The sequence below is a fragment of the Meleagris gallopavo genome, chromosome 9 (assembly GCF_905368555.1).
Source record: "Meleagris gallopavo chromosome 9, MGAL_WU_HG_1.1, whole genome shotgun sequence".
In the NCBI taxonomy this organism is placed as follows: Eukaryota; Metazoa; Chordata; class Aves; order Galliformes; family Phasianidae; genus Meleagris; species Meleagris gallopavo.
This window is the reverse complement of record NC_139412.1, coordinates 11,917,668-11,930,199: the sequence shown is the minus strand read 5'-3', so window position 1 is coordinate 11,930,199 and position 12,532 is coordinate 11,917,668. Positions and strand designations below refer to the sequence as shown.

The window sequence follows — 12,532 nt, the reverse complement described above, 5'->3', positions numbered from 1 at the left end:
GCATAAGTATGTGACCATGTTGGAAAAACAACGTTTTCCTCCATAACCCCTGTCATCCTATGCCAAAAATTCTAGTTTAGAGCTTTTACTTTCTATATATAAGAAATACTTTGGCCAACCTAATTCCAATAGTCTTCTTGCAACAGATTTTTCAGAATTTCATGTTGGTAATCTAGACTTCATGGTGACATCTTGATGAGGATCCCTGTTGCTAAACAAATCAGAATCAATGGTGAAAAGAATTAACCAGCTGCAGAAATATCTCAGACTTAGCTAGACCCCTGCTGGCAGCCACTTACAGCAACAGAGGCAAGTGGAGGAAGATGGGGACCCGTATGGGCTCTGCGGTGGCTCTTGGAACAGCAGTTTGTTTTGCTTTGGAACAGCAATACTGCTGTCATGTGGGGTCACCTTCTGTGTCTTCAGCTTGGATCTCTTTTTAACTCAGAGGTCTTTTGGTGATTCAGTGCTTTTATTGGAATCCTCAGGCATGTTTTTCTATGTCCTTTCATATCAGAGGTGACACTATTTTGAAGGCTTGGTTTGTACCTCTGCCCTTTGCCTGTATAGGTAAGCCTGTACCTGTGCCATGGATGGACTGTCCATGGTCTGTGTCTTTCCTGACCTCCTAAACTTGTCTGTGCCTGTTGGTGGCGGTGGTTTGTTTGTTAGTTTTTAATGTGAATATAAGTTATGTATTATACATAATTTACTTGCTTGAAACATCAGCACAGATCAGAAGAAAATACTTTTTTGTATTAGTAATAACCAGCAGTATGTCCCATCTCTCGAGAGCAACAACTAAGACCCAGCTCAACCCAAAGGGAATGACAGGAAATGATGAGATAATAAACATCTGAAGTGTGGGAATATAAACAACAGCAAATACAGTTCCGTGAAATGCAGCCTATACAGTGGTTCCTCCCAGATTTCAGGCACTTCAGAAACAAAGGGAGGATCTTGAATCTCTGTTGGGATTTGTTCTTTGCCAGACATTTTTCATATATTTTGTCATAACTTGTACTGTATATGATTTCCAGCCTTTCTTTTCCTTTAAAGCAGATCAAGTATGTGCCCAGCACAGTCATTTCATCCGAATTTCCTAAACCCCAAAATACATGGCAGGGCACTAGAGTAATGAAATGGTCTTCCATTATTTGAATATATGCAAGGCAGGCAGAGAGAGAGATGGAGTTTAATCTTCTCTTTTATTAAGAATTATATTACATGGTAGGAATAACATTTTTGTTGGAATACAAGGGTCCTTCTCTATCAGAGCCTTATAAATCTCACTTAAAACTTTCTTTATTGTCTTATCTTAATAATGATAGGCTGTGGTGGCATAATCCTGTTTGTAGGAGAACAGTATTGTACAGAAAAATAACAAACAATTCTTATTTCTTTATTATCAAGATGAAACTAATCAGACAAACATATTTAGTTGATGTATGTTGGAAAATAGAACAAAGTTTTTACTTCTTAAAACATTGTGTAACCTTTCCCCATACATCTCTTGTTGCTCTTCATCTGAACTGCCATGTGCCTGATTGCTCCGTGAAGTTTTTAAGTGCCCTGAGAAAAGGAATCACAAATTCCCTTGGAAACTTGATTCAGTCTGCAGCAACTTGCCACACGTCGTGATGCACCAGGAGGTGCCCCTTAGTAGGGATTTCACTGGCCAATGCTGGGCTTGAAGAGATCACGTTGGAGTGACCTGAATTGAGAAGGAAACAGGATCTTTAGAGAAAGTTACAAGGCTCCTTACAAGACAATGGACTTCTTTTCACACTTACTGATACATAGCAGATAAATAACAGATAAATAGTCTTGTTACTGTTATCTTGATACTGAATACCCTGTACTGTTCTGGTTTTGCACAATGTTCCTTAAACCTCTCTTGTATTATACATTCACATACATTCACATCTGTATCGAATTTTCCACAAGCTAAAAAGCATTAGACACCAGCTACTTATCAATGCATTTTGTTTGTTTTTGTTGTTTACCTGCCAGTCTCCTATTTTCCCACAGCCCATCAGGGACATTGCTTTGGTTCTGTTTATGTGTACTTTCTTCTGAGCAGTTCTTTGGGTACTTTTCACTATCCTTGGAAGGCACTCAGAAAATTCTGTCATCAGTAAAAGTTGAAGGTCTGACTATTGAAAGAGGAGGACCAAAAGAGAAGACACTTATCAGCTGAGAAAATAGTTGTGAGATGTTTCTGGTTTTCGCTTTACTTGGTACCAGTTCTGTAGGACTGCTGAGCACTTTGCATAGAAACAGATATGGAGTGAATTTTCTGAAGGGCAAGTTTTTGAGTGTATCTGAGAGAATCAAGTGGTCCAACTGTACAGTAATCCACATATTAGTGCTGCCCAATTGCTAAGTGCCGAGAGGCCTTAAGTGAATCCTTTACACAAGAAAAATTTATAACTGCCACAGTACCAAGATTCTTCTGTCTTGCATAGATTTTCAAACTATGTTGCGTACTTCCCGCATTTTATTCACTCAGCCTTAGTAAAAGGAGCACTTGAATACTTCAGAATAAAAGCTGTCAGTGCGCAGTCCATTCTTCTAACCCCCATGAAGCCCCACCCTCTTTAGGTCTTTTGTGTTACATCAGCTTGGAATAGAGCAGTATGAAAAGAATTGCCAGGCTCTGTTGTATTAGGGTCCATTCCTCTCTTTTTACTTATGAACTACTCATTACTTAGTATTTAAGACTATTAAAAACCATAACTCTTAACTTAGAGGAGGTAAAACAGAAAAAAGAAAGACATCAGTTTTGTTTAAAGAAGAAAAATCTTTGGTACCTAAAGGCAAACTGAAGTCTTGGGAAATAGTTTTGGGATAGTGTTAGGAGGGAACTATGTGGCACGACTTAAGGCAGTATTATGCAGTGGTTTTGCTTAATGAACTGTGGTTTGCTCAGGTCCAGGAAAAAGAATACGGCTGAACTTTGAACAGGTAAAAATTGTTCTTGAGTACATCTGTAATCTGGCTTTCTGTCTTTATCCGTGAGGGATGTTCTTTCTTCCCTTGACTCAAATGCATGTTGGCTGTTGGAGCCACAGACTGGAGTCCGCTGCCAGACCAGTGCTTCTTGGTGTTTGAAAAGCTGGACCTAGCATCAGCAAGAAGCAGGTACTTTAGTCGCAAAATAGAGGGAAACAGTGTGATATGTCCAGCTCCTGAACTGTTCTCTGCATCATTGGAAGAACAGCCCATATTTTCTCCTCAGTTCCTAACTTTCAAAATTCCTAATTTCTTTCTGGAAGGAAATAGTGGTACAAAGACTCTTGATCAGGAAGAGAGAAGAGACTTTGGTTATTCTAGGCAATCTCTTGGCATGTCCCACTTTCCACAAAGGAAGCTTGAAGATATATGGGATCTCACAACATCAAAGATTAACATGGAAGCAAAACAGTATTGCATCAGCACTGGCACAAACACCATACAGCAGCAGGGGATGCTGAGTCAGTAGGTGTCAGTGCAATGTCTGATCCTCCTATGAGTCATCATGACAATAGCAGGAATTATTGATGTAACCTCCAGTACATTTTTACGTTCAGAAACAATCCATCAGACAAGAAATCATCTGTGATGTTCAGATTTTGATCTACCTATTTTGAAGCTTGATGAGGTAATTCTTTGACTTCAGTCCACGGTTCTAACCTCACATAGGGTTATAAAATCATATGCTTCTATCTTAACATCATATCACGAGGGCAGTTGGTTTCAAAAGCTTTGAGGAAGTAAAGGAAAGTTGTTCTGTACATCCCAGATGTCATAGCAGACATGAATAAGGAAACCCATTACCTCGATCCACCACATTTGAAATCCCCACCTCCTTCCACCTGCTCTCCTTGGCTTACCCTTGCTCGTCTTTGTAGGTCTGCTCTGTGCTAAGATAGCTTGTGACATTCTAGCTTGGAGCATAAACAATGGAATGCAGAATTTGAAAAATATACATGAATAAAAGGTCAGAACTCTCCCAGGAAAGAATAAAATTCTTCTTTTTTTTCTTTAATGCATAGCTATGAAAAGCAAGTTAACCTTTGGGTTTTTGAGGAATTCACTATGACAGGGGTCCAGCTTAAATATAAACAACTACTACTCTAAGTAAAGTGTCTAGAGATGCCCACATTTATTCTCTTGGTCCTGAAGATTGCAAAGTATGCAGTCCTAGCTTTAAACAGCTATGCTGATGTTGCTCATCCTTGGCAGCCTGGAAGGGCAGAAGTTGCTGGGCTAAATTGTTTTAGTTCAGTGGGAAAAGAAGAGCTATTGCATTCTGCTATTTATTTCTTTAATCTGGTCTGCTGTCAGATTTGAAATTTCCTTTAGCGATGTTACTCTGAAAAGAAGAAAGAAAAGGGAAAACTATAAATGACAAATTTTTCAAAACAGTAACACAAATCTGGAAAAAACAGAGGCACATCTGACTCTGACAAGGAATAGGGTGTTACTGATAGATGTACAGTGCTCTGTCCCTGTGGTGACCTGAAAGAAATAATGTTTCCATTTTATCTGCAAAGGAGAAAACTTAGTTTAAAAAAAAACCTTTAATAAAGATTTTAGTTATTTGATCTTATTTCAGAGACTTGCTTTTCCAGAGGATTATGGTAAGAATGTGATCTTGAAAGAAATTCAGGGAAATGGACAGTTCACAAAGAATGAGTTCACAGTGGACATGATTAGCTAATGACTAATATCAGTCTTTGTGAGTGGCTACAGTTTGCCCCAGAAAATATGCAAGTGATGAGTTTAATCCACAGTGTCATTCCCACGCACTCAGATGGGAATACCAGTGCCCCGCTCTCCCTAGGGCAGCAGAACCAGACTTCTCAACAACCCTCCTCTGCCAGAGAGTGCTTCTAGTTGTGCTGATCTCTATGCTGCAAGGTCCTTCATGCTTCACTGCTGAATTTTGTTCTTGCCTTTCTTGTGGAACTAGCTGTGTTCCTCTGCATGTTTCTTGTTTATCTCTTCAGTGCTTTGTATTTTGAAATAACCACATGCTTTTTTGCTTTGACTTCCCCAAAATTAAATCTTGTTAAATCAATTATAGCATCAAATTAAAGAAAATTCTGTAAAACAATCTATGAATTTTTGAATTGGACACATAAGGAAAGATGAGGAGAAGTGTCAGAACTAAGATTTCCTGCAGTCTGCATCTTGAGTGCCTGCAGAAGGAAGTAGTTTAAACAGAACAGTTTATCTTCTCTCAGTTTTAACGAGTGCTCATCAGGTCCTAATAAAAATTGCAACTCATTGTAACGGCTTCAGCACTGTCCAAAATATGAGCTCTACTTGTTGCCCTTGTAGGGCTTTACGCAGAGCAAATTCATTACAGTGCGATCTGCAGCAGGCACTGAGTGTGCCATTTTAAACATGCAATAGCTAGCAATAAAGTATACACTGGGATCCTAGGAAAGACTTGGCTACTTCGTAGGTTTTGAGACAAAATTATTCTGTACTGCTTATGGGCCTCGCTTTGTACTGGCCATATAAAAATAACAGGGTTTTCCACATCTGGCAGAGCCTGTGTGCATTACAAACTTTCCTAAGTCTCACAATGTTAGGGAAAGAAAAAGGACATGATTGGAGACTGGGGAAATCTGTATTCTCTTCTTAGCTTCCTTATGTGACCATGGGAAAAATCTGTTCATCCTATTCCTAGATCTTCCTCTTCATAGTCCCTGTTGTTTCCCAGGATTTCTGTCCCTTCATGCCACCAAGTTTTGTTACTTTAGTTTGAGATTTTCTTGTCTTGCATCTCTATATGCTGCTGCTGTAAAAACAAAGAGCTCTTATGTTGTATGTGCCAAAAGGGACATAGAAGTTATGTACCTTGGCCAAGACTTAAGAGAAAAGATATTTCCTGATTTTTAGTTTTTTCCCTTTTTTACCCCAAATTATTTTCTGAGGGGTGCCAAAACAGGGTACCTTGCACAAGTGTAACTCAATCGGTATGTGACTGATAATTCAAATTTGTGCTAAAAGGAAATCAGATTTAATTTTGTATGCTTTCCTACTACCAATTAATACATTAGTCTCCCCTTAAAGGAGGCCTAGCATTCAGTGACTCATGTGTTATGTAAGTAACTGAAACATTTTATAGTTTACAGAGAAGAATGTTCTTGCTCATTATGTGGATGAAAGGAGATTGCTGTATTTCAAATGACATGTATAATTTAGACACTTATTTCTAGGACTGTTTGGAACAGTGAACAAAAAGAAACTTTAAAATGTTTGAAGGGACTTGAGTGCTTCATGGTATTTAATGTGACAGTGAAACACACAGACAATAACCTGTAAGACTGTGCTTATGGAAGATTGGCTCTGAAATGCTAACGCTTCCCTACTAATAATGGTATTTATTTTAAGACGTAAGTATTTGTCAGTATGTAAAAATTTGCTGAGATATCAAATTTCTTCTGCAACTAGTTATCTGCTGTGCCACCATAACGGAAAGAGGGGTGGGAAGTCGTGTTTCACTAAGATTAGCCACGGTAAGGTAGCCAATGGTAAAGAAAGTGGCATGCTTGCTGCAGTCAACTATTTTGGGGATAATATGAGCATGGGATATTCTGTATTTTAGCAGTGCAGATTCACTCAAGTGAGATTTCCCTCTGTATAGGGAAATACGTAATTGTGGTAAATTAAATGAAGCACTGCTTCTAAAATTTTGAAGCTCAGCAAACTCCAAATCCCACCATCCTCTGCAAATTATCTTCATATATTTACACGCTTCCGTGTTTTAGAGAAGCTGGATCTCATTCAGAAAGCATTAACTCTGATTTTGCCTTAGTAGTCCCGTTGATTTTTTTTAACAAGACAGCAATCTCTGTCTTTCATGGGCTGTTTTTGGCAGCAGCTAGATCTGTAGATTCTCCAGCAAATTGGGCCAGCCATTTCCCAGATCCCTGACTTTTTAAAACAAATGTAGCAGTTAGATACCTCCAGGCAATGACAGTCTGGCAGGTTTATGTCCTAACTGTTGAACCTTCTGTAGAAATTAATGAGATCTATGCCTTGTAAAAATCCCTCAAACTGTTGCATTATTTATTTATATTCTGCTTCAAGGACAACACTTTTCAAGCCAAGAGATGACACAAAGGAGCCTTGGGCTGTATAAATATAGAATCTTTTTATTTTTTTGGTTAATAGATACAGTACATTTTTTGACTACATAAGAAAGCGTTGTTTTCAGTGCATACATTCTGCAGACAGACAGGAACAGGGCAGACATACATTCCTTGGTGTTTTGAGTATTACATGGCACTTAGTTTATTTTCTCTGAGTCCTCAGTTACTGGGCTTCCCCAGTTTTCACTAGCTGCTTTGACAGCTCAAGATCCAAGAAGAAATGACCGGAGCAGTAAGTATGTGCTGGCTCTTGTGGCACAGGATTGCCAGCAGGACAACAGAACACTGCTCACTGCACACCACACAGGTCTTCCTACAACCAATGCCCTTAGGGCACTGCATTTGCTTGGGGTCCCAAGTGAATCAGTCTATGTTAAGAAAATATGAAACCAACACATGCATCACAGAAAGAAGTCAGTGCTTGTGCTGAACCTTTATATCCTATACAGTGACTGACTCTTGATAGGATCAAATCCAGAAGTCCTCCCTGAATTTTACTAGCTAGGTTGGTACTTAACCAAAATTCTTTCTGCCTTTTTTCTTTTATGTGTCACAGCACAAAACCAGGAAAATGGATCACAGGTCTTGGTCATTACTATCTGTAGGATAGGACAAAAGAAACATTGCTACCTTCTGTATTTTCCATTCACTTTATCAAAAGAAAAAAATAGATCCAAGTTGTGATCCTGGCCAATTCCTGGTTTCAGGAACACACGATAATGCCTCACTTTGTTGTACAGCTATTTCCTATTTGCTGCTGAGTCCTGGCAGCACCCATTTGGTGCTAGTGACAGCTAGAGACATTGGTCCCAAACATCCTTTCAGCTGGGATTGAGCCAGATGGAATTTGTAAAGCAGGATGGTGCATGGCAAGGCAGAACCAGTGCTCAACATGAAGGGTCATTGAGAAGCAAAGTCATAAGCTGATTACTGGCCAGTTACAAGCTAACATATTGATAAGCATTTTTACAGTATACAATGCATAAATGCAAGGAAAGAAGTGCCTGGCCACTCCAGGTTGCCCTAGGTAGATGGCAGGCTGGATGCCTGGAGAGTTGAGCATGTTAGTGAAATGTCTAAGCAGAGCAGCTATGCCTGCAGGCAGCTGTGAATGTTTGCATCGTCAGCATTCAGGGGGTTCAAGTGTCAGTGTTTTTGTTTGAGCTCGTTATTCAGAAAGACTTTACGTTTTTATCTGGCCTTCTTTGATATCCTGTGCAGATGGTGTGGGCCCAGCACCCTGGCATCCCTTCTGATGGGGTTAATTTGTAAGAACCAAAGAGAAATCAAATTGTTTGAGAAAGCTCTAAGAGGAAGGTGAGGCTCATATAGATAGACACCAAACTTCATCTCTCTACAGACACCAAAAATTGAAAAATTAGAAGAGTGAAAAAGCTTCTCTCATTCAGAGAAGGATACAGAGATGCTTCCAGGCACATCAGAGTAAACTGTGCCTATATTGGAAACATTTTTGATGTGGGAAAAAAGCTTACTTCAGTGTGTCTAGTTCAGCCTCTGCAAGAACAGAGGATGCACAAAATACCACTGTGAGATGGGCTCTATATCTGACCTAACTCAAAAGAGGAAAGCATCAAGCTGTGATGGGTAAATACCAGCACACAGACAACAAGTAGAGCAAAGGAAGTAGGGGCCCAGGCTGCCAAACCCACCTGGCTGCTCATAGTGCACAGGGGAAGGCACTTTTTGGCAGACTTTATGGCTGGAGGCTGCTGGGAGGAGAGAGCACATTTGTTGTGAGCTCTAAGCTCCTCTGCCCCAATTATACAGAGTTACAAGAAGAAAAACAGGACAGTGGGGTCCTTTAAGGAAACAAAGATACTTCTCAATATTCGATTCCACTGAGTTCAGTGAGATTAGAAAAGGCAGGCGACAAATAAGAGCTGAATAAGAATCCCTGAGACATCTGAAAAACTACTAAACGTCACCTCACTTAGACAACTTGGCTCCTTCTGATGCTCTAGCTGATACACCAGCCTTTAGTTAAAACAGAAACAGTGGAAATCCCTCCCCTTTGCCTTGAGCTGCAAAGTGACACTTTCAGGAATGAGCTAAACCTGCTGGAATCCTGGAGGTCCCTGCTTCCTTACTGAAACTGACTGATGTGGAAAGCAAGTGAGAGCTGGGACACGAGGGCCAGCAGAGCACCGCCGTGAGCTGGCACCACTGAGTGCTGCAACCTGCAAGTGTCAGTGAAATGCTTTATGAAGATCCTTAACTCTGCTATGTCTGCGCATCTTTTGACTAAAATGTTACAAATATTACCATATAAATGAATCACTACATTTTTCCTACTGGGTAAACTATATACATCATTGTAAGAAAAGAACAATAATTAAATTAAGGGAGGAGAGAAAAAGACAAAATATTAGTAAATAAAATAGAAAACACGTATGTTCAGTAATACTTTTAGGTAATATTTTTGCTTCTTACAGTTACCATAGGGGGAAAAACCTTCAACTTAAAATAAACATTTCATCCCTGCTAAGGAGGAAAGGCAGTGTGCTCGGCTCTCTTGGAAGAAGGCACTTCAAACAGCAGCATTTCCCAATCTTTTTTAAAACTGAGAACAGAGTTGCACTTTTTTTGTTTTTCCTACGTGTGCTTATTTCAAAGTTTATAAGCAGAGGTTTTAAAACATTGTCATTTTCTTCTGCTACACAACAAGGCACAACAACAAACCACCTCATGCTGATTGATGCCAGTAACAGCAGAGCCAGACAAACCATAGGCACCTTTCTTTTTCTTTCTGCCACCTGAACAAATTATTTTCCAAATAAGTGATTTGTTATTTGATCAGAGCTATAAATAACTTCCTATTTCATGAAAAACTGATTCAGTGAGCTTTCTGTGACCTATCAGATGAATTATTTCCCAGTATTCTGTTACTTGACCAACTTTACTTCATACATAGACACTAACATACAAAGAAGTGCAAAAATGGCCATAAAGCAACTACAGACCACAGTTATTTGCCAGGCTCACTATGAGCAATGGCCCATGGGCTCCTGCAGGTGATTTCTTAAACAGCTCAAATCTGAGGCTGAGGAGAACAAGACATGGTTCCCAAGAGCCCTTCCACCAGATGCTTTAGCATTCACAGTTAGGATGGCATGGGCTTTGGGGATTTTTCCCCTTTGATCATACCTGAGGCTTTTTCTGTTTATTTCAATGCAACCAACTGTAACCTGTCTTCCAGAAATATTGTCTTCATTGCTGCAAGAGCGTTTAGGCTGTCTTCACCAAGGTAAAATAATTGTTTGGCAAGAATTAGAAAAGAATTAATTTGTAATCATTTTAGTTTGTAGTTAAGAACAAAATTTCTTTCTCTAAAGAAGTCTAATTAGAGTATCAATTCTAAAAAAGAACAGGCAAGGGTTATGCAGACCTTGAAATAAACTGTACAAAGTCATATCCAGGTCTGGGTTTGTATTAGGAAGTTATAGGCTCGGCTGTCAACATACATCTTTTTTATCTTTGCTTTTTCTACCTGAAAACTCCATGCATTATCCCCTCCTAGATTTCTAGTGTCAGCACTGGTTCTTTCCCAGCACATTAAATGACAAGGATTAGTGGCTTGGTTCTGAGGTTGCTGTGAGGATGGTCGGGGTGTGCGTGGGAGCTGGTGTGCACACCTGTAGGCCAGCAGTCCCTGCTGCACGCCGCTTTTGCATAAGGATAACACGCTTTGAATTTCTCAGATGTGAGAATTTGTGATCCATTCACACTGGCATGAGTGGATTCCAAAAATCTTTGCAGCACTCGTGAAGGGTTTAGATACAGAAGGCATGGCATATCGTAGCAGTATTTACCTTGGCAAGCAGCTGGAGACAAGTGTGTTTTACATATGCTCACAGCTGAGAATGGGCTGGTATTTCCAAGATCAAACTGTTGGGCATCTGCCACAGAATTCAAAGGAAGAGCTTTTTTTCCCAATTTTAAATAATCTGTGTTCAGAAAGGAAACAGAGAAATGCTGCTACACTGCTGATGCCTCAAGGTTATTTGTGCGTTCATGTGTCACTCTCATATTGTGGATGAGTATTTTATGCACATTCACACAGATGTGCACATGTGCTGGGAAATACCTCCTGCATAAGCTTAAGGTTCTTACTTAATGCAGTGCTGATGCCTTGCAATCACTACAGATGCATCTCCATCATGGCTCCCTATTGCATAATGTTAAAGAAGTTGCTGTTTGAACAAGGAGGGAAAACAGGGCATCACATTTAACAACACTGTATATATATATATATACATATATATGTATATATATATACATGGATGCTGGCTGCTTCTCTGCTGTGTCGTTTGGGGAGTGGATCCTCTTGGCAGTGGAAATTGTTAGATCACAAATTGTAATAAACATATTTTGGATTTCAAAATATTCTAGAAACATTTACTGAAGGTGAGTTCCCAAGTTAAGATAAATGTTTTAATTTTTGGATTCTCTTCAAAAACAAAACATTAGAGTTTATGGCTGTAATTAACAGCTGATCCCTTCCAGCCTCACACCAAGCAACCCCTAAGATGGACCAGCAGGATCAATATTGTCACAGCTATCGTGAATGGTGACTCTTGTTGACTTACGGTGTAAAATATGGTTAATAAACAATCCCTGCTAAGGGAGGAAGGATGGAAGCAGTTCCGGGTTACAGCTCCTATTAACAATTCTTATAGGCAGTGTTCTAATTTACCACATATTTTGCAATAGGCCTTTAAAGATAGAGAAGGGATGCTCTTAAAGATTTTCTGTTCACATCAGAGATGTGCCAGATGAAACATAAGAACCAGTGTGCTGCTGAGTTCCCCCTTTGTTGGCACGCAGCCTTTTTATGGAATCCATCATGGCCAAATGAAGCACCGAAGGCCCTGCACCAGCACTGGTTACACTGGGGGTGCAGAGCAGTGCACAACAGAGTTGTAATCCGGAGGTGGGCTGTGGCACTCCAGGCTTGGATCCATAGGAAGGAGCACCGAGTCTTCTAGTGGGAAGTCCATGGTGTCCTCTTCAACCTGCACTGCGGGCAGGTATTTGACAGCTTCACGTTCATGGTCAGATAAGATGGACTCTTTGCTCTTGCTAACAGCTCGCCGCCTGTAGAGAACAAGCAGTATGACATATGGATCCATAGGTTTTTATCTGTGTTACTCATGGTCAAAATTATTTATAAACATATACATATATAAAGCATTTCAATTTAACACTTTAGCTCCCTATAAGTTGTCTTTTTTTTTTAAGAATTAGGTGTATTGTAAGCAGATTCAGGAGTAAAGCTAGGAGTCCCAGTGCCCTCTCTGGTTAGCTTTATATTTTTCAGTGTACTCTATATGTCTTAGTTATAAATGCATCTGTCTTATACA

At 39.8% G+C, this 12,532-nt stretch overlaps 2 protein-coding genes across 3 annotated transcripts in view; one reads left to right on the top strand and one right to left on the bottom strand.

Moving 5' to 3' along the window:
• Positions 1-12,532, top strand: part of LOC116216936 (uncharacterized) — a 245,225-nt gene that overhangs the window by 66,000 nt on the left and 166,693 nt on the right. The window lies entirely within an intron of this gene.
• LOC100548043 (vascular endothelial growth factor receptor kdr-like) overlaps positions 7,135-12,532 on the bottom strand; it is a 120,763-nt gene continuing 115,365 nt past the window's right edge. The window contains exon 30 of the mRNA XM_085230389.1: positions 7,135-12,266. Coding sequence (XP_085086515.1) covers positions 12,056-12,266 — 211 coding nt within the window. The 3' untranslated portion in view covers positions 7,135-12,055. The remainder of the gene's footprint in view (positions 12,267-12,532) is intronic.